This window comes from Rana temporaria, chromosome 3 (assembly GCF_905171775.1).
Source record: "Rana temporaria chromosome 3, aRanTem1.1, whole genome shotgun sequence".
NCBI classification, from domain to species: domain Eukaryota; kingdom Metazoa; phylum Chordata; class Amphibia; order Anura; family Ranidae; genus Rana; species Rana temporaria.
In genome coordinates, this window is record NC_053491.1 from 337,396,382 (window position 1) to 337,422,419 (window position 26,038).

The window sequence follows — 26,038 nt, forward strand, 5'->3', positions numbered from 1 at the left end:
CCTTATGGGTGGCACTGATAAGCGGCACTGATGGGCACTGATATTTGGCACTGATATGTGGCACTGGTAGATGGCACTGGTAGGCATCCCTGGTGGCACTGGGAACGTTTTAATGTACTACTTTAATACGCACAATTGATCATATCCTAAGACATACAGGCAATTGGACAAAGTAGCTCCCTTTGAAGGAATCTCATCATTGTTATAGCCCTGATGAAACGGCATTCTTCTGACCCCCAAAATGTGCTGTTACCTGTGTTTATTAGAATAAATTGGACTTTAACTTGTCATTCTTCTCAATTTGCAGTGCACCCATTACAATTACTGATGTTTGCTTTCAGACTCTTTGTTCTACTGCTAAAAAATATGCATTCCCCAAACAGAGCAAGAAGGTGGAGCTGAGTTACTGCTCTGACTCAGTTCACTGGTTTAAAGGGGTTGTAAAGGTAAAAAAAAAATAATCCCTAAATAGCTTCCTTTACCTTAGTGCAGTCCTCCTTCACTTACCTCATCCTTCCATTTTGCTTTAAAATGTCCTTATTTCTTCTGAGAAATCCTCACTTCCTGATCTTCTGTCTGTAACTACACACAGTGATGCAAGGCTTTCTCCCTGGTGTGCAGAAAGCCTCTTGAGGGGGGAAGGGGCAAGCAGGAGGGTCAGGACACTATCTACTTTGCAGATAGAGAAAGGAGCTGTGTATTAGTGGGCATCCTGACACTCCTGCTCGCCCCCTCAAGAGGCTTTCTCCACACCAGGGAGAAAGTGTCGCATTACTGAGTGTCGTTACAGACAGAAGAACAGGAAGTGAGAATTTCTCAAAAGAAATAAGGACATTTAAAAGAAAAATGGAAGGATGAGGTAAGTGAAGGAGGACTGCACTAAGGTAAAGGAAGCTATTTAGGGGAAAAAATTTGTACCTTTACAACCCCTTTAAGAATAAAAATATAATATTTTACAGCTTAGCAGTTTTTAGATGTGGTGGGAGCATTCGTTTTCTTTTTTCAACAAAAAAGATTTAAAATTCAACATTACATGCAAAATAACAGTACAGAATAGCAAAGACATTCTTCTTTCAAAAATAAACAATACCTGCCCTATGGCAAGAGTATAAAACACAGTAAGAAAGAAAGCTGTGACCAGTAAAGTGCAATCCTCACATAGAACACCATACACCAGGTAAGGGTCTGCAGACCCGACTAGCAACTAAGGGCCAGATTCACATAGAATTACGTTACGCTGCGGCGGTGTAACGTATCCCATTTACGTTACACTGCCGCAGGTTTACAGCGTAAGTGCCTGATTCACAAAGCACTTACCTGTAAACTTGCGGCGGCGTAGCGTAAATCCGCTTGGCGCAAGCCCGCCTAATTCAAATGGGGCGGGCACCATTTAAATTAGGCGCGTTCCCGCTCCGAGCGTACTGCGCATGCTCCGTTCGTAAAATTACCCGACGTGCATTGCGCTAAATGACGTCGCAAGGACGTCATTGGTTTCGACGTTAACGTAAATGGCGTCCAGCGCCATTCACGGACGACTTACGCAAACGACGTGAAATTTAAAATTTCGAAGCGGGAACGACGGCCATACTTAACATTGGTTACACCACCTAGAGGGTAGCCTTAGTTTTACGCGACGCATCTCTACGGAAACAACATAAATTTAGATAGACGGGCAAAGCGGACGTTCGTGAATCGGCGTAACTAGTCATTTGCATATTCTACGCCGACCGCAATGGAATCGCCACCTAGCGGCCGGCCTAGAATTGCAGCCTAAGATCCGACGGTGTAACACAGTTACACCTGTCGGATCTTAGGGCTATCTATGCGTAACTGATTCTATGAATCAGCCGCATAGATACGACAATCGTATCTCAGAGATACGACGGCGTATCAGGAGATACGCCGTCGTATCTCTTTTGTGAATCTGGCCCTAAGCATCCTAATGTACAGGAACACGAGAGCAGGTAGGAGAAACTAAACAATGCTACTTTTAAGGAATTACAAAAAATACTTTCATTCAATCCAAGATGGTAGAAGTGGAGGAGAGCCATCCACCCCACATTTTATCAAATTTGGAAATGCCTGCCTGTTGGAATAGGTGGGCTTATACAAGGGGACAGATTTATAACAGTGTATCGCATTTGTAGGGGCTAGAGAATCTACCAGACTCCAAAGGTATACGTCAACTGAGGGGGGGGGGGGGGAATGGTAGTAACTGAGGTGATAGTTTGTATGGCTGAAATCGTAACACATTCGCACCAAAACGGTGCAGGGCCCTTCTTATTTTTTTTTCGCACTGGAATTGGATCGCATTGATGTTCAGACCCGTGCAGACCGATTTGGGGGTGTCATTAACTTTATATTAACTCCTGCAGAGGTTCACAGAGAGCAGCGTGAACTGCCTGTGATTCAGATGCATTGCGGGAACCCACACTGTGGTTCCCACATCGCACCAGTGTGAACCTAGCCTGAGAAGCATGCCTAAATTACATGTACTGTATCTAAATAAATGAGTGTTGGGCAGGAGATATAACTATAGAAACTATTTAGTGTATTTAATGCAATTTAATAGCAAACCTTTCTGACAGTGTTTCCTTTCGTTGTACTGACTGGCTGATCTGATTTTAGGACCACTGCTATTACCACGGAGTTGTTCAGGGGCAGAAGGAATCCAGTGTAGCAGTCAGCACCTGCCCAGGAATCAGGTATACAATCTTCTCTACTGCTAAATATACTTCCTTCTGGGAAATGCAATTGGAAGCCTCCCCTGGAGGTTTGCCTCATGTCTATTGAGTCCATGATGTGAGCAATGAACCCTTTTCCTACCAGCCAATTTATCTTCAATCCTTCTTCCTCTGTTCACTTCACTGGCTCATAAGGGTCTCCTCTTCCATCATGTTTAAGACACCTGTACATTCTAAAAAACTGGCTGCTCAGGTGGTTTATAAAAGTTTTGTATGTTATTATTTCATGAACATACATTTTCTACGATTTACTTGTGATCTTATCTCAGTTTAAGCTGTTTTAGACGTTGAGGTTACACCACTAACCTTCCTTCAAATGTAAAGCCCTGTACACACGATCGGTCCATCCGATGAGAACGGACTGATGGACCGTTTTCATAGGTTAACCGATGAAGCTGTCTGAGGGTCCGTCACGCCTACACACCATCGGTTAAAAAAACGATCGTGTCAGAACGCGGTGAAGTAAAACAGAATGACATGCTGAAAAAAACGAAGTTGAATGCTTCCAAGCATGCGTCGACTTGATTCTGAGCATGCGTGGATTTTTAACCGATGGTTAAATTTAAAACAAGTTGGCTTTTTTTTAACCGATGGTTAAATAACCTATGGGGCCCACACACGATCAGTTTTGACCGATGAAAACGGTCCATCAGACCGTTGTTCTCTGTTTAACCTATCGTGTGTACGAAGCCTAAGTTGACTTTTACCAATCACAGCACCTCCACACCACCCTCATTGGTCCTCCTCATCAATTTTTATATCATTCTTACCTCTCACTGTCCAGATTATGGCACCTTCCTGTTCTATACTGAATTCCACCCCCCCCCCCCCCCTTACCCTGGAAGGTGCACCCTCATACTTTTTTTTTTTTCAGATCAAAGTATTAGGCCTCTTTCACACTGGAGTGGTTTGCAGACGCTATTGCGCCTGAAAACCTACCCTAAACAGCGGCTGCTGTTTCTCCAGTGTGAAAACCATAGGGCTTTTACACTGGAGCGGTGCGCTAGCAGGACCACTCCAAAAGTCCTGTCAGCCACATCTTTGGAGCGGTGAGAAGAGCGGTGTGTTTACCGCTCCTCCTGCTCCTTCCTATTGAAAGCAATGGGAAACCACGGCTATACCACCGGCAATGTGCCTCTGCAGAGGTGCATTGTTGGCAGTATTAACCCTTTTCCGGCCACTAGCAGGGGTTAAAACGGCACTGATAGCAGCCGAATACAGCCGCAATTCCGACGGTATAGCCCCAGTGTGAAAGGGGCCTTAGTGACTGTGCTCCATACTAAAGGCATGTGGCAAATTAGATTTTATCACTTCATATGGATGTACAGACTGCAGGGCTGGAGTGTGGAAAAAAACAGGCCTGAGCCATGACATGGAAAGAAGTGCCTGGTCTTGGGCAAAGGATGGCCTGGAGGACTCTATGATTGAGTTAATTTACGTCTCAAAAGGGGAACTCCAAACAGAAAGCTAAATGCACAGTTGAATTACATGCCATATTTGTGAACTGTCTTGCATACCAAAAGTATTTGTAATTATGTTCAGCTAGTCTTATTGTCCAGTCACCTCTGCCAGATACCATAGCCAGGTCCCTCACCTCCAGTGTAGTTAAAGAAGAGTGTCAGTTTCCCCCGCAAAAAATGTAAAGTCAGCAGCGAAAAAATACTGTAGCTTCTGACATATAGGACACTTACCTGTCCAGCGTTGTCCTCATTGGAGTCTGTTCTGTTCTTCACTGGGCTTCAAGTCCCTAGTGCTAGCATATTAACTAACCGGCTGTGAATACCTTGCACTGTGTGAGCCGTGCTGCGCTTTGTGGTTGGTTGCGCAGTCTTCTGGGACCTGTAATGTGTCCCAGAAGCATGTGGGCGAAGGGGGGGTGAACTTCCAGTCAGAATTGCCACAGTTATCCGAGTGGAGGTGGGAGTGGATACCTGTCAAAACCAGGTACCTGCTCCCCCAAAAATTTAAGTGCCAAATGGTAAAGAGAAGGGGGAGGAAACAAGTGAAACTTCCCCTTTTGGGTGAAGTTCCTCTTTAAGTGGTACAGTTTGATCAATGATTCAACACCAAGCGAAAGATTGAAAATTGAAAGAGCAGAAGCATGTTGACAAGGTAATTTTTTTGCTAAGTCCAAAGTGCCTTTTTTAATACATGTACAGATTGATTGGGCACTTTTTAAGGACTGTCCTAATCCTGAAAGGTAATCGCCCCTCCTTGGAAGATAGTGTCTTGTTGTTTGTGTCAGTGGGAGGAATAGTGTCTTATATCAGTGGGAGGAATTGTGCCCCAAGGGCCGGATAAATGCTACGAAAGGGCCGCAGTTTGGAGACCCCTGCTCTAGAGCAGGGATCTTCAAACTATGGCTCTCCAGTTGTTTAGCAACTGCAATTCCCATCATGCCTAGTCATGTCTGCGAATGTCAGAGTTTTACAATGCCTCATGGGATGTGTAGTTCCGCAACATCTGGAGGGCCGTAGTTTGAGGATCCCTGCTCTAGAGAATGTGATTTGCCAGCTCTCTAGAATGTTCCTTATTTCTGTGCATATGGACTGGATTTTGTGGCTAACAACTTGGTCTGCTGAACTTTCTTGTAAAAAGCTTCTTGTACGCATGCCTTTTGATGGTGAACACCTGTTTGGTAAATCCTTAATGCAGCTGCGCTGCAGCTGCCCCCAGAGCCCCCCTTTTTCTTACCTGAGCCCGATCGTTCCAGCGACGAGCACGAGCCCAACATCTCCATCTGCTGTCTCGAGTCCTCATTGGATAGATTGATAGCAGCTGCTGTCAATCAAATCCAGTGAGATAGGAGCCGGGGTGCCGGGCCGAGTCCTGCTGTCTGTGTCAATGGATGCAGCAGCAGTTCTTGGGAGCGCGTCTGCACGGGTGCCCCCATGCGGCAATCCATGGGGGCACTCGATGGTCACTCTGTGCAAAACTCTTGCAAAGAGCAGGCAAACATAACATGTTTGTTATGTAAAAAAAAAAAAAAAGAAAAACTTTACAATCACTGGGGAAAAGCAGATGTGAATATCTTGGCCCCCAGGGTCAAGACCAGGGACACGCTACCCTCTGCAACGGATGCTCTGGTGACTCCTTGAGCTCAATTCAACCTGGTTTATGTCTTTCCTCTTATGAAGATACTCCCTCGATTGATACACAAGATAGAGGAGGAAAGGGTTCCAGTGATTCTCATCACACCAAATTGGCCCAGAAGAACATAGTACACAGACATACTCAGACATCTGGTGGATAAGCCATGGCCTCTTCCAAAGAGAACAGACCTACTGGCCCAAAACCCCCTATTCTATCCTGCATCTCAGTTGTTGGTTTTAACGGCATGGCTGTTGAAACCCAAATCCTAAAGGATAGGGGTATTTCTTACTCTGTTATTTCCACCTTTCTCAGAGCAACACAATCCTACTCCAGTAAGATTTACTATTGCACATGGAAGGCTTACTTTGCCTGGTGCAAGAACAGGAAGCCAAGCCAAGAAAATACTCTGTCACTCAAATGTTGGCCTTTTCTGCCTTGCAATCTCTAATCAAGACTTTTCTTCAGCGAGTTGGCTCATATAAATTAATTTCAGCCTCCAGTGTCACCTTGGAATCCCATCCTGGGGCTCTCTGTACTTCAGAGACCTTTCTTTGAACCTATTGGAGATATTCTGTTGGAAGACCTTACTTGTAAAGTTGCCTTCCTGGTAGTCATTACAGATTATGAAAGCTACAGGGACTCTTCACAACATGTGTCTGTGACTCAATTAGGGATTTTGTGGCATAGTCTCTAAAAGCCTCTTTAGCAACTCAGAGTCTAGCTGAGAATCCCTACTGATTGCAGTTATCCTTATAACCCTGTGTCCCCCCCACAGTGAAGTCCAGGGTAGCTCTGTTAACACAGGCAAATGGCTGGAGAGGTCTAGGGCCCAGGTACAATGATGAGCCACCCAGCTGGAACTGGAACACTTTGGGTAGCAATCAGAAAGTTGCTGGGTCCTGGGAGAAGTGTGCTATTAAGCTCCTGCCCATCTGCCCAAACATCAGTTTCACAGTAAAGGGCCACTCACCTGGTTGCAGATCACTTGCCCAGCTACCTTTACCCCATCAGATACGGCATCTCTGATCTGCTGAGGGAGGGAAGCTGAGAAACATATTTCCCCAAGCATCTCCAGAAACCCAGGAAGTTTTGGGAAATGGAGCCAAAGAGGCCTGCGCTTGCATCTGAGAAAACGAGCATTCCATTATATAAACATCATGTAAACCCCAAAATGAAGGTATAACTAGCAGACAGTAGAAACAATGTACTGTGTTTACAATTTTAAATGGCATTGATGCAACAGGATTTTTCTCTCTACAGGGGACTAATAACTGTAAGCAATAATCTAAGTTATGTAGTGGAACCGCTACCAGGAGACAGCCATAGACATCTCATTTACAGAGCAGAACATCTGTCCCTTCCAGGAGGGAAATGTGGACATTCGAAAAGTAAGAAGCAGAATTTCTCCAGCTTCAACCAACCTCATCACAGGGTGAGTGCAATGCAGGCTTTATAGACAATCATAATAGTTGACTACTGTGTATGTTGTCATTGGACCAACAGTGGATATAGGGCTAGGGGACCACTGTGCTTCAAAATGTCAGTGGTCTCTTCAGTGCACTTCACTATTGACACACTTTTTTGTCAGAGTGCTGACACTGTCCATTGGTGAATTAAGGTCTGTTGTGTCTGACTGAGAGTATTTAACTGCCCGCACTGCATGGGTTAACTGCAAATTTTTGGATAGGGGATTGCAGAGTGGAGATATACTTAGCTAATCCGCCAATCCTCAGAGCGCTAGATCACTCCCTGCCACTCCTGCCCTCACATGCTAGCAGTCTTGTGAATGGACTGTCCCTGATGTCATCACACTCATAGACCGGCTCTGGACGTGAGGACGGCAAGAACAGTCTACTGCTGGATGTGGGGGAGGATGGTTTTCCGGAGGATTGAAGGATTGGGTAAGTATAGCCTTTCGGTGTGCCCCTGGACCCTACCCATGCAGTGGCAAAATATTTTCATGGAGTTCTGCTTTAAAAAAAAAAAAAAACACTTTTTAATTACAGTGAAATCGGTCTGGAACATTTTTGTTTTTGTTTTTATCTCATTGAAAAAAATTAACTCGACAGAGGTTCTAAAGCTCACTATACAGATTGCAATCTGACTGTACAATGTTATTTAGATCTACCAACAATTAAGTAGTACCTGGGTCTGCTTGATTTGATAGCTTAGCTAAATTCTAAAGCTGATCGAGCAGATATTGTAGAGTTATATTATAATGTGTGTGTGGTTTGTAAGCCAAGCTCTTCTTTACTCCATCCAAACTTGAAAAAAATGGCTTCTTATTTCCTTTTAATTAAGTCCTGTTGCAATCTTATATTTTTTTAATGTTTCAATTTCATACGTTGATTGTAGATAATGTTCTTTCTACGCATATTGGATTTGATTAAACTTATTTTATATGATACCGCTTAAAATACCTATATTTTTTCTATCTTTTATAATAAAAAAAATGAACAAAACATTTTGGCTGGACTTGGGCTTTAATGTAAACTTACTTTATTTTTCATACATCATGGGACACAGGATAATATTCATTACCTACTGGGTTATACGCCATCTCTAGGTGAATGGACACTGGTAGACAAAGTCTTGGACAGGAAGTGATTCCCTATATAACCCCTCCCATACAGGAAGTACTTCAGTTTTTAACAGTGTCTGCAAGGAGATTTCTGTCTGATGGTTGTACACACCATTAGACAAAAATCGGCGCGGACACAATACGCGGTGACATGGCCGTGCCATCGCCGCGACGATGACGCGGCGACGTGCACGGCCCTGGAAGGTCAATGCTTCCACGCATGCGTCGAATCACTTTGACGCATGCAAGGGCTTTCGGCCGAGCGGACATGTACGGTGAGTCTGTACAGACGACCGAACATGTCCGACGGACAGGCTTCCAGCGGACATGTTTCTTAGCATGCTAAGAAACATTTGTCCGCTGGAAACCTGTCCGATCCGCCGGAAAATTGTCTGGTCGGACGTACAGACGACCGAACATGTCCACTGAAACTGGTCTGCGGACCAGTTTCAGCGGACATGTTCGGTCGTGTGTACGGGGCCTTAGTGATAATAACAATCAGTCAATCTAGCTAGAGGTTGGACACCAGTGTTTGGTGACCATACTGGAGAGTTTTGGGCTAGCTGTGGGTGTTTGCAAAGTGTACCTTTTTGCTTGTGTCTGGCTGATTTTTACCTGTATGATGGTGCATGACGGTGCGCCATTTCGCCATGGAGCACGTGCATTCACAAGAGCACTGCTGTGCTCAGCAGTTTGTTTGGCGGCCATGTCGCACATGGCGGAGCCGCACATGTGCCATATCCTTTATCTGAGCGCACAAAGATTTGCGTCATGTGCAAATACAGCTGCGCCCGTTCGCAGTGCTTCCAGAAGGCAGCTGTGGGACACAGAGCAATCTCTAAACAATGAATTTGCAGCGGTTCATTTCTCCTTACCCAGGTCACAGTCAACACTACTGCTTCACGCTTTATCACCAAGGTTGAACTGTCCTCAGGCCTAGCCCGGTAAGAGTACAGGATTACTGGCATGATTGCTTCCATCCCGCATAGTGGCAAGAAGCGTGACAGATCCCCCTCCCGGAGCCTCCTAATTTAGAGCAGGAATGGGTTGAGGATGGGGACGAGGTAAAAGCTCAGGATTCTGAGGAGGGCCTGGCGGATGAGTCTGCTTCTGAGCAATCTGGACAAGAAGATATTCAACTGATCTCAGTCGCAGAGGCTTTTGATGCAGACTCTTACCAAGATGGTTCGTTCTGCCTTTAAGTTGCCTCTTGCAGAGGTTAATGAGCCCCCCTGGTCCTCTTTGGGGTCCCTTCAGGCCACACAGGCTTTACCCTTATACCCTCTGTTGGAACAAGAACTTACCTTGTCCGGTAGATAACACACAGGGCTTGAAAGACCCTGTTGACAAGAAATTGGAGTCATTAAAGGCTTCCTTTTCTTTGGCCAGTTCAGCTATTCAGCCAGCTTTTGCAGTAATTGGTATCTGCCAGTCCGTAAAGGATCAGGTCAGACGACTTGACAGGCCTAACCAGGAGGATTATCTGGCTGAAAATAAGACAGATATTCCTCGAGCGCTGTGTTTTGCTGTTGACGCTTTAAAGAATTCAATACAGCAGGTTTCTCATTTAGCTTTCTTGTCTGTACAGACTTTTGTGGCTTAAGAACTGATCAGCCAAGCCTTCTTGTAAAAAATTATTGGCAGGTTTCCCCTTTTAATGGGAACGTTTATTTGGTGATCATTTGGACAAATATCCAAAAGATTTCTGGAGGAAAGAGTTCGCTACTTTCTGTGAAGAAAAGCACCAGTCATTCCTTGTTGTAAAAAAACTCGGACTGCTTCTTCCGGTGTCTCAGCGCTAAGGCACTTCTGCCACCAACAGGGCACTAGAGCCAGGGGCAAGCTGCAAGGCCAGGGACAGAAAAATCCCAGCACTTAGGCCTCGTACACACCACCGGATCTATCCGCTGGGATTTATCCGCGGATCAGTTCCAGCGGATAGATCCGGTGGTGTGTACGTCCGAGCGGACATTTATCGGCGGAAAAAATTCCAGCCGACGGATTTCCAGCGGATAAAAATTTCTTAGCATGCTAAGAAATCTATCCGCTGGAATCCTGTCCAGCGGATTGATCCGGTGGTCTGTACAGACTCACCGGATCAATCCGTCCGCTCCTCTCCCTCGCATGCGTCGTAATGATTCGACACATGCGTGGAAGTCTTTATCTTCCAGCGTCGCGCGCGTCGCCGCGTCATCATCGCGGCGACGGCGCGACACGTCACCGCGGATGGATTCCGCGCGGATTTCGATCTGATGGTTAGTACAACCATCAGATCAAAATCCGCCAGAGGATTTATCCGCTGGAACGGTCCGGAGGACTGTTTCCAGCGGATAATCCTCTCGTGTGTACGGGGCCTTACAAGCTGTAGTTGTGGGGGATTCCACCTCCGAGTTTCTAAGATCCAGCATTCCTTAGGTTCCTCCAAAAAGAAACGTATTGTTTCAGGCACTACATCATTTAGTGCACAAAAAGTAATTGTACAGGTTCCTGTATCTGAAAGGGGCGCAGGGTTTTAGCCCAGGAGTAGAGAATTGGAAGGCAGATTATCTGGGGGAATGGTCCTTACACCCAGCACCCAGGGGTCTTTCAGGAAATTTGCCAGCGTTGGGAATGGCCAGAGGTCGACCTATTGGCATTCAGGTTTAACAACAAGATACAGCAGTTTGTGTCCCGAACAAAGGGATCCTCTGGCAATCAGAGCAGATGCTCTGGTGGTTCCATGGAGCCAGTACTCCCTGGTTTATGCTCCCCCCCCGATCCCTCTCCTTCCACATTTGTTGCGCAGGATTCGGAGAGAGGGGGTTCCATTCATTCTGGTGGCACCAGCCTGGGCCAGAAGACACAGGTTCCTGGAGATTGTGAGACTGACAATAGACAGGCCATGGATGCTTCCACGTTGTCCCGATCTTCTGTCTCAAGGTCCTATATTCCACTCCAATTTACAGTCTCTAAATTTGATGGCATGGCTATTTAAAGCCAGGGTGTTGATGGACCGTGGAATCTCGGGACCAGTGTTGTCTACCCTAGTGAATGCTAGAAAAGCTGTCGCTAGGAAGATGTACCATAAGGTCTTGAAGACTTATGTTGCTTGGTGTGAAGCCAGAAAATGGCATCCTTGGAAATACGTAATTGGGAGAATTCTCTCTTTTCTACAGTCAGCTCTGTGAATCAGATTGGCTTTGAGTACAATCAGAGGTCAGATTTCAGCCCTGTCAGTATTCTTCCAAAGGCCTTTAGCCTCCCATTTGCTGGTCTGAACGTTTATTCAGGAGGCAACTCATTTGCTTCCCCTCATTAGGTCACCTATGTGTCCTTGGGACTTGAACTTGGTGCTGTCTGTGTTACAGAAACAACAATTTGAGCCTATCAAGGAAATGCCATTAGACTTGCTGTCACGCAAGCTAGCCTTGCTGATGGCCATTGTTTACATAGGCAGTTCCCCCGTTTAGCCTTGGTACACAGTGATCGCGGGTTGCCAGCAGACATCGAGTCTGCGGGACCCACGTGCACGCTTCTGTGGCACGCCATCTAGCCTCCCTGCACAGACCGATGTAAACCTATGGCGGTTTGCGCAGGAGAGCCGACCTGCCACAGTATGATGAAAGCGACTGGTCGGCAAGAGGTTAAATAAAACATATTACACCATAAAGCTCTTCTTTGTGTGCCTAGTGGAGTTTGTTCCCACATCCCCAGCCTATGCCGGAGGGAGTCTCAAAGTGGAGAGGTGTAAACCCAGGATCCATCTGGTCTATCAAAATGAAGCGTTTCTTGACCTACTCGAAAAAGTGGTCAGACACCTCTGGTGAGTTGCCATCTACCTCATGAGCACTCGTGGTGAAGCATTTTATTTGAAGATGCATCAAACTAGAAGATTTATGTTATGTTCTATATGGTGTTGGGTTTGTCACATTGGACTTTATTAGTTTGCAATTGATTAAGCACATGGTTTACCATGCACTATGTATTATGTAGAATCATTATTGATGTGATGTGCTGTAGCGCACCTTTACTTTTTGTTCACTATATACATGTGTGTAATAAATATTTTTGTTCTCTATCATTTGAAGTGAGCTGTGGAGTAATTTTTTTTTTTTTTTAGTATTGCATGAGAAGTAATCTTGTGAAGAGTAGCTCTTGGTATACACATTGGGCCGGATTCAAAGAGATTTGCGCATTATTTACGGAGGCGCAGGGCAACGTTTTTGCCCTGCGCCCCCGCAAATTTGCTCCGCTGCCCTTGATTCACGGAGCTTCTGCTCCGTGAATTGCGCGGGCGCGCCGGCAAAATGCTCGGCGCTAGAGCACGCAATTTAAATGATCCCGTAGGGGGCGGGAATCATTTAAATTAGGCGCGTTCCCGCACCGATCGTAGAGCGCATGCTCCGTCGGGAAACTTTCCCGACGTGCATTGCGGCAAATGACGTCGCAAGGACGTCATTTGCTTCAAAGTGAACGTGAATGGCGTCCATCGCCATTCACGATTCACTTACGCAAACGACTTAAAATTCAAATTTCGCGACGCGGGAACGACGGGTATACGTAACATGGGCTGCCCCTGCTAATAGCAGGGGCAGCCTTGCGCGAAAATCGCCGTACGTAAACGACGTAAATTGCGTACGCAGGGCTCGCGCAACGTTGTGAATCGGTGTTAGTATGCAATTTGCATACTATACACTGAGCACAACGTGAACGCCACCTAGCGTCCACCGCAAGAATGCAGCCTAAGATATGCGGGCATAAGAGCCTTATGCCGCGCAGATCTTAGGCTGCAGTCGGCGTAACAAGGTTCCTGAATCAGGAGCACTCGTTACGCCGGGGCAAGGAAGCAATTGCGCTGTGTAACCTATGGTTACACAGGCGCAATTGCTTCTTGAATCCGGCCCATTCTTTTTACTCCAGAGTGATCATCATAGGAAGCACATGTATGAGATCTCTTGTTATCCTGCTCAACAGGGCTTATGTTCCAGTTCCATGTCTGTTAGACACTGCCAAACTTTCAAACACAGCACATCCCCTTGATTAATCACCATATGGTGTAACATTACAGATGTTTGGAGTCTTCTGCACTCAAAGTGTCTAAGTGTTCTCTGAAGCTGTGTAACTTGAATATATAACATCTGTCTGCTGTATTCTATGTATGTCTTTCATTAAACGCCCCCTATGGAATGAACGTTCTCTGAAGGCAAGCTGATAAAATATTGCTCATTATTTACATTGTTACTAATTTGAGTTATGTGAGTCTGTGTGGAATGGAACCTTTATAATGCTGGATGGCTAAGTGACTACCATCTTAAATGCGTCCTGTAAGCCTTAATATAGGCTTACCTGTAGGTAAAACATGTCAGAGAGGGTTTACAACCAATTTAATAGTCATTTCTAGGCTGTTAAGTTTAGAAGCATTTTTTGGAAAGCAAAAAAATACGTTCAGGACAGATGTTCAGAGGCATTTGAAACGCCAACCGCCTGTAATAGCTTGTAAACGCGCGTTTAGTCACGTTTCGTTTACAGGCGTCCCATCGATTTTACGCCTTATTTAAAGGGGTTGTAAAGGTACAATTTTTTTCCTAAATAGCTTCCTTTACCTTAGTGCAGACCTCCTTCACTTACCTCATCCTTCCATTTTGCTTTTAAATGTCCTCCAGTAGTCCAAGGGAGGGGGCGAGCACGACTTTTCACACCAGGGAGAAAGCCTTGCATTACGGTGTGTAGTTGCAGACAGAAGAACAGGAAGTGAGGATTTCTCAGAAGAAATAAGAACATTTAAAAGCAAAATGGAAGGATGAGGTAAGTGAAGGAGGACTGCACTAAGGTAAAGGAAGCTATTTAGGGAAAAATGTTTTACCTTTACAACCCCTTAAATTCTAGAGTTTAGAAAGAAAAAGAAGAAACAAACACTGAACAAAATTTAAAGTAAAAGGCGTACCCCGTACAATTGTGGTTTGTGCCTGTTCTACACTCTTGCCATTGCTACAGTTGACCGTTTGTGTTCCTTCCAGGTGAAGAGAGAAGAAACAGAGGGGGAAAGATGTGTTGAGCTCTACCTAGTGGCTGACTATGCTGAGGTAAGGCCTTTATGTTGCTCATGCTTTGCTGATCTCACTGGGCCAGATTCAGGTACCGCTGCGCACTTCTTACGGAGGCGCAGCGTCCCGTTTTTGCCCTGCGCCCCCGCAAATTATCTTCGCTACGCTTCATTCAAGAAGCAGTAGCCACGTAATTTGCGTGGGCGCTCCTCAAAAATGCCCGGCGTAAGGGCGCGTAATTTAAATGATCCCGTAGGGGGCATGTATCATTTAAATTAGGCGCGTTCCCGCACCGAACGTAGTGCGCATGCTCCGTCGGGAAACTTTCCCGACGTGCATTGCGGCAAATGACGTCGCAAGGACGTCATTTGCTTCAAAGTGAACGTAAATGGCGTCCAGCGCCATTCACGATTCACTTACGCAAACGACGTAAAATTTAAACTTCGCGACGCGGGAACGACGGGTATACGTAGCATTGGCTGCCCCTGCTATTAGCAGGAGCAGCCTTACGCGAAACCCGACGAACGGAAACAACGTAAACTGCGTACGCAGGGCTCGCGTAGGGTAGTGAATCGGCGTTAGTATGCAATTTGCATACTATACGCTGACCACTACGGGAACGCCCCCCTAGCGGCCATCGTAAGAATGCAGCCTACGATATGACTGGCCTAAGAGCCTTATGCCAGTCATATCTTAGGCTGCAGTCGGCGTATCGAGGTTCCTGAATCAGGAGCATTCGAAACGCCGGCGCAAGTAAGCAATTGCGCTGCATAACTATGGTTACGCAGACACAATTGCTACCTGAATCTGGGCCACTGTTTGTTAAACTTGGTCTGCCCACAGAAGAGTTAAGCAAGGTGTTGTGCTGTGGTCTATGCCAGGGGTGTCACACACAGTGCAGGTGTCAGGGGGAGAATTCCTCTCCTGCAAGCAGTACTCTCCCCCACACTTTCCCCTCAGCAAAACCCCCCCCCCAAAAAAAAAAAAGTATCCACCATTAATCCTGCAAGCCTAAATCCTTCCAAACAAATATGGAACAAGCTCCCCTCGCCTTCCGTTGCAAACTCCCCTATCCTGAAATTCACCCCCCCCCCACCAGCACAAATCTTTGTTTTTCCCCAAACATAAATACAAATTATCTCCCCCCAAATACCCCCCTTCCACAAATCGTTTTCCTTGCAGCACTACTCTTTTTTACCCTGCTCCACAGGTCATTATGTCCAGCAGTACAATTATCCCCCCCCCCCCCCCGAACATACAGACCTCAGACACAGCGCTGCCGATGGCGGGGGGGACCATGGGCACCCAACAGGGGAAATGGAGAACATGCTCTGGGTGCCCAGTGCTAGCGAGGCCACTGTTTATCACTATTTTTTCCCAATTAGCAGCAGGTCTGAGAACCAGGAAAACACAGTCACACATTTCTACTGTTCTCGGCTGCAAGGTTGATGTTCTCAATGCAAAGGGCATTTTACATTTGGACTTAGAAAGTTGTATTGCAGTCGTGAGGGATAAAGCAACAGGTTTTGCTGTAATGTGTCACCGCAGGGCAGCACATATTTGCCTTGTCTTGACTTCCCCACTATTCTGTTTAGTCATTCTTTAAAACCCAATGTAAGCTCCAAAGTCATTGTAGTTGGAGCTTACACAAGGCTGAGGACTGTATTCCCACCTGGGCTTAGCTAATCACCAGTATTGTCACATGGGAGAAAGGGGAGTGAGGGACATGCTCCTCCTTGCTGCATGATCTTTCTGGTACAATGATTTTTTAATGAACTATAAAAGAGAGAACAGTTGTAAAAATTCCTACTCAGGGAATATGAACAATAGACACAATGTAGAATTTTGCAAAAAAAAAAACACAGAAAATATGTGCCATAGAGAATAGACTTTTAACCAACAACAAGAAAAAAGGAAGGGGGGGGGGCAGGGTGACGAGAGGAAGGATAGAGAGGGAAAAAAGGGGGAGAAAAGCGAGGAAAGGAAGGAAAGTTCACCCAGGCTGGGAGGTAAAGAGGGTAATTAGATAGACCAAGGCTGGTTAGGTGCAAGGTTGGAAGAGCGTAAAGCCTTGTACACATGCTCGGTTTTCTCGGCAAGAAAGCTCTGCCAGCAGTTTTCTTGCTGGTTCTTGCCGAGAAAACCGAGCGTGTGTACAAGGCTTTACGCTCTTCCAACCTTGCACCCGACCAGCCTTGGTCTCTCTAATTACCCTCTTTACCTTCCAGCCTTGGGGAACTTTCCTTCCTTTCCTCGCTTTTCTCCCCCTTTCTATCCTTCCTCTCGTCAACCTGTCCCCCCCCTTCCTTTTTTCTCATTGTTAGTTAAAAGTCTATTCTCTATAGAGAGAGGCTTTCTGGTTTCTCGTCAAGAAAACTGCCTAAAATCTCGACGAGAAAAAGAGAGAACTGTTTTTCTGCCGAGAAACCCGAGAGTGTGTATACTTACATGTCGCCGCGGAAAACCGTGCATGCTCGAAATAACTTTGACGCATGCGCGGTAGCTTCCTAGGCATAGGTAGGGTGCAGCAAGATGGCGTCGACGGCATCGAATGTGACGAGCGCATGCTCGTCATACGCGATGATGTCACCGCATTCTTGCCTTCCAAAAGAACTGTGGTTCTTTTGAAAGAAGTGTCTGTAAATTCGGGCGGCAAGAGATTCTTGCCAAGAATCTCGTCAGGAAAAACAACAGTTTTTTTCCTGACGAGATTCTGGCGCGTGTCTACAGGGCTTTCCAGACTACCACAGGGCCCACACCTTAATAAACTTGGCATGAGTGTCGTGGCAGATACTGGCCATCTTTTCATTGATCAAAAGGGTTGTAAGGATGTTCTTCACCTCTGCAAATTAAAAAGCCGGCCTTCAAGACAGGGATGTCCGCTGTCACCCCTCCTCTTCGCCCTGGCCCTAGAGCCCTTCTTGTGCACGGTAAGATCCAACCCAGATATATCGGGGGTGATGGTGGGAGAGGCCCAATACAAAATCTCTGCATACGCAGATGACCTTATGTTTTCTCTAACTAATCCGATAGTGTCCCTACCGAACCTCCTCAAGGAATTCAACAGGTATGGACGTCTTTCCAACTTGAAGATTCATTTTGATAAATCGGCTGCTATGGGGATCCATATACCTCCCGGTAGACTGCAATCTCTACAATCACAATTCAAGTTCAAGTGGTCAGACACCTCCCTCACCTACTTGGGAACTTTAATCCCTAAAGACCTGAAGCGCGCCTTCGACCTTAACTTCCCGCCCCTCCTGACTAAAACCAAATTGCTCCTGCAGGAGTGGGCCAAGGGCCTGCATTCCTGGTTCGGGAGGTGTAATCTACTTAAGATGTCTATCCTCCCGAAATTCCTATATCTATTTCAAGCCCTCCTGATTCGAATTCCGTCCCATTATTTTAAACAAGTGCATTCCCTTTTTACCAAATTTATTTGGGCAAAGTCAAGACCTAAACTACATAGATGTTACCTAACGCTATCCAAGCATTATGGGGGACTGGCTCTCCCTGATGTGCGGAACTACTATTCTGCAGTCCACTTGGGAAGAATAGTGGATTGGAACAGACATGGTGACAACAAATTGTGGATACAGCTGGAGCAGGCGCAATCCACTGCCACGCTAGGGGGAGCCGTCTGGTGTTATGACCGGCTTGTCCCGGGGCTGAAGTCGCACCCAGTAATAGGGACCACCCTTCAGATAGGCGCCTCTACGCTGTTTACGACCTCGCTGTCCTCGAAGCACTCCCCGCTGTATCCGATACTGGGCAATCCTGCCTTCCCTCCCAGACTAGACCGGGCAGAGTATGGGACGCTCCTTGCATCTGGCAGAAATCGGGCCCAGCACTTTGTGGCAGATAACCACTGGCCATCAGTGCCTACCTTGACTGAGGAATGTGGTCAGTTTGGGCTTCCCTTTTGGAAAGCAATAAGATTACATAATTTTCTCCACTTGATACCCGAACCGGCACGATATGGCCGTAATCCGACGACTTTCGAGAATTACTGCGGGGAGGAAGGAATCCTGCCCAATGTGCTGTCCAAAACCTATGATCTGCTTAACTCCCCTGCGGAACAACTAGACCTGCAATTTGTACGTAAATGGGAAGTTGATTTACAGCGCCCGTTCACGGAAGCCCAAAAGCATTCGATCATCGGATTCTCCCTTAAAACATCTATCTGCACGAAGATTCAGGAACTTAAATATAAGATCCTGACCAGATGGTACTACACACCCAGTCGACTACATAGGTTCTTCTCGGCCACTACAGACAATTGATGGAGATGTCAGACAGAGAAGGGGACACTCCTCCATCTCTTCTGGTCCTGCCCTCTGCTGCAGCAATACTGGACGACAGTCCGAGTGGTCACTCAAAAATTCACAGACCACACGATTAGTGATGACCCGGCCTTCAACCTGCTCCATGCCAACCCAATTCCAGCTCGGAGTTACAAAAAGTCAATTGTGAGGCATCTCTTGAATGCAGCCAAGGCGTGTATTCCACTCCTATGGAAGAAAAGTTACCCCCGACTACAGGGAAGTGGCTGCATAGAGTGGAGGCGATCAGGAGACTGGAGGACTTAGTCCGTACAGCCCAAAATAAACAAGAGCAACACTCCCAGGCGTGGATGCTCTGGATGATGTTCATATACTCTGATGAAGGAGTGGCTTTGCTAGCCACTTGAGTCATGAACTATAATAATTTGTACGGTCATTACAGCATCCACGTGTGGTCCAGAGTCCTCTAGGTCCACCCCCCCCTTCCCCCCCCCCTCCTTCCCCCTCTAATTCTAACTTCTTCTTTCTTTCCTTCATTACACCTTTCGCTCCTCTTCCTCTGTATATATATGTTTCTGTTCTCTAGCGTTAGAGATTATTATTGGATATATTGGTGCTCGGAACCTGGACAGTGCGACCAGGTTGGAAACCGCGCAAACGCAGTGACATTTCATGCTCATCAGTTGTGGCCCTGATAACAGGCGCCTTCTACAGGTTCGGACTGTTATCTGCAGATCTCAAATGCTGATACTACTGTTGCCATTTATATACTTGTGAGTGTCAGTTGCTGTACTTTATGATGCAAGATAATTTCTCTGTATGTTTTGTTTTTTCCTTCTGTTTCTTATTCTTTTGAAAAAAAACTAACAATTTATATTTGAAAAAATTAAAAAAAAGCCGGCCTTTTTCAGGCCCTAGCTATTGCGCTCTTGGCTGCAATAAATAGGTAAGTGGCCAACTTCTGCTAGTAGGAGAAGAGGCCCACGATTTCAAAATGGTGCAATGCTAGTTTGGCGCCCATGCGGATAGACACGTGGAAGAGGGCAAAACAGGAGTCCGAAGACCATTGACCAAAATCCCACGTGGCAGGGACAGGACCACCAAATATGGATTTCGTCTCTTTGCTGACCACAGCCTTAGAAGCATCTCACACTGCATTGCGTAATCTGTAAATCGAAAAGGAGCTTTTACAAACAAACATGTAACATGTGTGGTCCGTTTAAGACAGAACAAGTCTTGACTGAAATCCCTAGAGATATTGGGCGTTAATGTAGTAGTAAGCTGAGCTTTAAGAATGATTAGTGAATGTGATGGCTAAACTAATCTGCTCTTTGTTAAAAGTACTCCAAAGTGTCAGTTCTCCATTCTGGCCTCTGACCAACAAGAAGCTTACAAACATGCTGAGTAAATGAACATAATGCAAAAAATGAAGCAGACGGTGTGTAAATATGTCCACTTGGGTGTCAGTGATCCTGGGAAGGAAGCCAGGGCTTTATTGGTTTCTAGGCCATTTAGTGGAATCAATAGCATGTTGCATGTTTCCCGGAGCTGACAGCTATATATTTGAAGTGGAGCTCATTTATTGATTTAGTCTCATTTTCTTAGTTTCAGAAACATGACTCAGACTTGGAGCAGACCCAGAGGAAGATGCTGGAAGTTACCAATTATATAGATAAGGTATGAGTTCTAAGAAATACCATGCTGTCTAACCTGGTTGTTAAAACACAGTACTAGTACTTGCTAAGTAAGGCCTCATACATGGGTGTCAGAATGGGTTGCTTGGCATATGTTCTCTGGCGGGCATGACAAAAAAAACTGTTGGGCCAAAGAATGTTTGGAACCATCAGCCAGTTTTGATGGTGCTGAAGCAGGTGTGGGTACCTCTGACACCTGGTGGCTGTGGAATGGATCAGAAGCTTTCAGTGCCAATGGGCTGTCCTACAGAAGAAAGATCCTACAGCAGACGCCACACGACAATGCACAGCTTATAACGTGAGAACATTGTGACACTACTGTGACACTATGGTCTTTGTCCTAATGCACCCTCAGAAATTTAAAAGGGTTGTAAAGGTTTGTTTTTTATTTTCGAAATAGGTTCCTTTAACCACTTAAGACCCGGACCTTTAGGCAGCTAAATGCCCAGGCCAGGTTTTGCGATTCGGCACTGCGTTGCTTTAACAGACAATTGCGCGGTCGTGCGACGTGGCTCCCAAACAAAATTGGCGTCCTTTTTTCCCCACAAATAGAGCTTTCTTTTGGTGGTATTTGATCACCTCTGCGGTTTTTATTTTTTGTGCTATAAACAAAAATAGAGCGACAATTTTGAAAAAAATGCAATATTTTTTACTTTTTGCTATAATAAATATCCCCCAAAAACATATATAAACATTTTTTTCCCTCAGTTTAGGCCGATACGTATTCTTCTACCTATTTTTGGTAAAAAAAATCGCAATAAGCGTTTATCGATTGGTTTGCGCAAAATTTATAGCGTTTACAAAATAGGGGATAGTTTTATTGCATTTTTATTAATTATTTATTTTTTACTACTATTGGCGGCGATTATCGATTTTTTTCGTGACTGCGACATTATGGCGGACACTTCGGACAATTTTGACACATTTTTGGGACCATTGTCATCTTCACAGCAAAAAAGGGTTCACCTAGTGTGTGTTTACAACTGTAGGGGGGTGTGGCTGTAGGACTGACGTCATCGATCGAGTCTCCCTATAAAAGGGATCACTCGATCGATGCAGCCGCCACAGTGAAGCACGGGGAAGCCGTGTTTACATAAGGCTCTCCCCGTTCTTCAGCTCCGGGGAGCGATCGCGACTATAAACGAATAGCCGCGCCGTCGTCCCGGATCGCTCCCCGCGGGAATCCGACCGCCGCATGTAGCGGGGGGTGGGTCGCGATCGGACCCCCCACCCGCTAGAAGGCAAGGACGTACCTGTACGCCCATTTGCCTGTACGTGCCATTCTGTGGGCGTACATATACATGCGGCGGTCGGGAAGTGGTTAAGCTAGTGCACTGTTGGCTCACTTACCTTTTCCTTCGATTTCCCTTCTAAATGTTTTTTTCTTTGTTTTCTTTGTCTGAATTTCTCACTTCCTGTTCCTCCTCAGTAAGCCATTCTGGCTGACTAACCCCCAGCCATAACAGCTCAGATGGTGGGGGCAAGCTTACTGAGGAGAAACAGGAAGTGAGAAATTCAGACAAAGAAAAAAAAAATTAGAAGGGAAATCGAAGGAAAGGGTAAGTGAACCAGCTTAAAGGAACCTATTTAGAAAATAAAAAAATTAACCTTTACAATCCCTTTAAAAGCATCAGATCAGGGAAAGATGAATACTTATAGGTTTATATGGGATAGTGCACTTTGCCCATTTCATGTAGCCTTATTGAATAAGTCCATGTGTATGTAAAGAGCATATAATACACAATTTTATATTATTTTGCTTTACAAAGCTCCTCCAGTCAAGTTCAGTGTTCCTCAGGGCTCAATCCTGGGTCCCTTACTTTTTAGCATTTACATGTTTCCACTTGGCCAACTGCTTAGATCACATGGACTCAATTATCACTTCTATGCTGATAACACTCAGATATACATCCACACTTAACCCGGATTCTACTTTGGCTGCTTCTAACTGTGTTTGTGATATATTTGGTATTTTGTGATAAATATTGTAGAATGGCCCACAATTTTCTTCATTTACACTTTGACAAGACCGGGGTCATGCTTGTTGGCACCACTATAGATAGGCCAGTATGGGTGGCCTATCTATAAATAGCACTGTACTTGAGCTTCAGTCTAAACGGAAAAATCTAGGGGTGATCTTGATGCTAGTTTAACCTTTGATCCACATGTACAAAATGTTGTCAGAACATCTTTTTTCCACTTGAGAAAAATTGCTTGGCTATGTCCTATGCCAGTCATGGCGAACCTTGGCACCCAAGATGTTTTGGAACTACATTTCACATGATGCTCATGCACTCTGCAGTGTAGTTGAGCATCATAATGCGAAATGTGGTTCCAAAACATCTGGGGTGCCAAGGTTCGCCATCACTGTCCTGTTATTATACACTGTAGCTGAAATGCTGATCCATACATTTGTGTTCTCCCGACTCAACTACTGCAATGCTATACTCTCTGCTGTACCTAAATCCACTATTAATCCACTACAATATGTACAAAATCCTGCAGCCAGAATCCTGACGAGGTCTGGTACAAGTGATCTTATCACCCCTATCCTGGAGTCCTTGCACTGGCTACCCTTCAGGTTTTCGCCTAAAATTTTAGATCCTCTTGCTCACCTATAAGGCCTCGTACTCACGACCAAACATGTCTGCTGAAACTGGTCCGCGGACCAGTTTCAGCGGACATGTTCGTTCGTGTGTAGGCAGTAACGTACAGAATTCCAGCAAACAATCGTCGGCCAGACCGTTTTCCAACGAACAACTGTTTCCTGGTCTTGCTTTAAAACAGTCTGCTGGAATCGTGTCCGTCAGACATGTTCGGTCGTCTGTACACAAAAGCAGCGTACAAAAACCCCGCGCATGCTCAGTCCAAATGAGGAGACGGGAGCGCTCGTTCAGGTAAAACTCGCGTTTCTTTGGGATATGGCACATTCGTCATTAGAAACCTTTTATTCTAGCAAGAGAACAATGTCTTAAAAAGGCGCACTAAACCACATTTTAAAGCCTCGTTTTATTAATTCTTCTCTTGCTAGAATAACCCCGTTCTCTTGCTGATGCAATTTCAATAGAGTTGTCCCATACTGAAATGTCACATTTCTTGCTTGTGATGTAATCCTTTAATAATGTTTTCTATGCCAGACGTGTGTTTTGGTTGGTGGTCCTCCATAATTTAGAGTAGTCATTTTTGTAAAGGAATGTGCATTTTTTTAATTTCTTTTTTTGTTTCTAGTTATGTCACCATTTAAACTTTTTTTTTTTTACATGTTTTTTTAAATTTTTTTTTTTTTTGTTGGTGTTTCATTAGAGAATATTAAACCATGTTGGCACACCAAATGTCCCCCCCCCCCCCCCAAGGAGTGTGTCCTTTGTAAATTACCCATTGTATATTTATTAAAGGTTTGCTGCCTAATAATCCCCACAGTATATCAAACAATAGACATGTTTTCAAATGAAAGCAAAAGGCCTTTTATTCAGGCAAATGTCATCACAAAAAATAAAAAGAACAGCAGCACTAGAATAGATAGCAAACTATATGCAAACTTGCATTTCCAACATGGTGAAGGATAAACTTCCAAGCCTCAGGAGCCAAACACAAAAATATGAAGCAGCAGCACACAAACAAAGGAACCCAAACTGTGGTAGTACAAACAAGATGTCCTTTATGTGGAAGGAAATGGAAGGCAGAAAATCAACGTTTCCTCCTCTTTCCAGCCTTCCCTCCAGGCAGCCTTCCAGCGGATCGAACACGGGGTCTTGCAGGTGGGGTTGATGTGGCAGCAGGAGGATGGTGTTCCGCAAGCCGGGCCGGGTCACATAGCCCAGTGTCTGGGGTCAGCAGGCCCCTCTGCATCCACCAAAGGACCTGGTTCATCAGGGCCTTTGCCAGTCTTCTCTGGTCCTCCTCCCCTTCATTTAAATCATGGGCCAATGAGGCACTGAAGGCCTCTGTGGGGTTGAGGGGGGCCCTCATGATGGCGCTTGCCTCCTGGATCATGCGGAGGCTTGCCTCCTCCACAGGCCTCAACTGCCTCCTTCGGCCTGATGGCCTCACCTGGGGGGGAGAAGACTGGCTGGTGGTGGTTCTCCTGGCCGGGTGGACCTGCTGCAGGCCACTGGGCCCAGCCTCCTCCTGGCTGCCACTGACCCCGGCCTCCTCCTGGCTGCCACTGACCCCGGCCTCCTCCTGGCTGCCACTGACCCCGGCCTCCTCCTGGCTGCCACTGACCCCGGCCTCCTCCTGGCTGACAGACACCTGAGGATCTGCCACCTCCTGGCTGATCTCTTCTTCCTGTGTGGAAAAAAAAAGAATTTTTTTACAATTTCGCTAAATAAAACCACACTCATTTTCATGTTTTTCGTTCAGTATTTTCTGTTCATTATTACTTGAATACACTCTACTTCTGACCCCTGCAGTTGTCATCCCTGACACCTATTTGTCTGTACACCTTTTTGTTTGCTTTTTTCCAGCTTGGTTTTTTTTTTACAATATCTAATCATTAATCCACCAAGAATTATTTACGCCATAAATATAGAGGAAACTACTATACCTCCTCATCGAAGGGTGGCAGATCTGCATCTCTGTCAGCCAGGCCCTCTTCCTCCGACTCTGCAGGGCTGTGGTCATCTGGGGAATGTCCGCTGGAAGGTAGCATGGAGGAAAGGTTGGAAGAAAGACTGGACATCGTTTTCCTGCCTTCCATTTCGTCCCGCAAAAAAGCCATCTGTTTATAATACCACAGTTTGGGTTCCTTTGCTTGTCTTGCTGCTGCTCCCGATTTTTTGATTTTATTAGCTTTGTATGCTCTCCTGTATGTGCTTCTGAGGTTGGCAAGTTTATCCTTCACCATGTTGGCAGTGCATCCTGGCACCCAAGTTTGCATATAATTTGCTAGCTCTTCTAGTGCTGCCGCTCGTACCTCTTTATTGCAATATAACGAGTGTTTTGAATTCCACAGGATGGGCGTGTCCTGGTATTTTTGAAGTAAGGCCTCTATAGATTCCTTGCTTTGTAGGAGGTCCATTGCAATTTTTGCAAAATTATATTTCTTTTTGAGTCTAGATTACAAAAACATAAACCACAGAAAAATAAATATTCCAAAGGATCAGCGTTGACCTTGATCTAATATGTGTCTTCAAATTTATTACCTATATCTAATTCCAAACACAGTCTCTCTTGTTTAAACAATGATTGGCAGCTCGGCCGCATTGCTTGTACCAAACATTGATTTGCTAGATGCAGAGCCATTGTTCACATTGCAGTAAATATTTTAAATATATTAAATTAAACAATGCTTACAAATGACAGTTTTCATCTAGGCACTCTTTCATGTGTAAATCTCATACCCCTGACAATGGATGACATAAAAGACACTTCCTAATGACCTCTGTACAACCAACACTTGAACAATACTTTGCCTGATCTGAATACACCATTCAAAAACTTGTCAATGAGGTACAGCATTGTTCACATCTCTATTTTGTGAGGTGTCCAAAAGCATTTGGATACCAAAATAACATTGTGGTACCCCATAGACAGAATAGCTTAAAAAGGGTGCAACCAACAGCCCAAACCCCCATCCCATGTGTCTACATTTTCAAGGCCTCTGCTGATCACATTTTTA

At 45.4% G+C, this 26,038-nt stretch overlaps 1 protein-coding gene across 1 annotated transcript in view; it reads left to right on the forward strand.

The window, feature by feature from the left end:
- Window positions 1-26,038, forward strand: part of ADAM19 (ADAM metallopeptidase domain 19) — a 143,729-nt gene that overhangs the window by 71,937 nt on the left and 45,754 nt on the right. Inside the window, exons 5-8 of the mRNA XM_040345076.1 lie at window positions 2,629-2,705; window positions 7,098-7,269; window positions 14,415-14,480; window positions 20,330-20,401. Coding sequence (XP_040201010.1) covers window positions 2,629-2,705; window positions 7,098-7,269; window positions 14,415-14,480; window positions 20,330-20,401 — 387 coding nt within the window. The remainder of the gene's footprint in view (window positions 1-2,628; window positions 2,706-7,097; window positions 7,270-14,414; window positions 14,481-20,329; window positions 20,402-26,038) is intronic.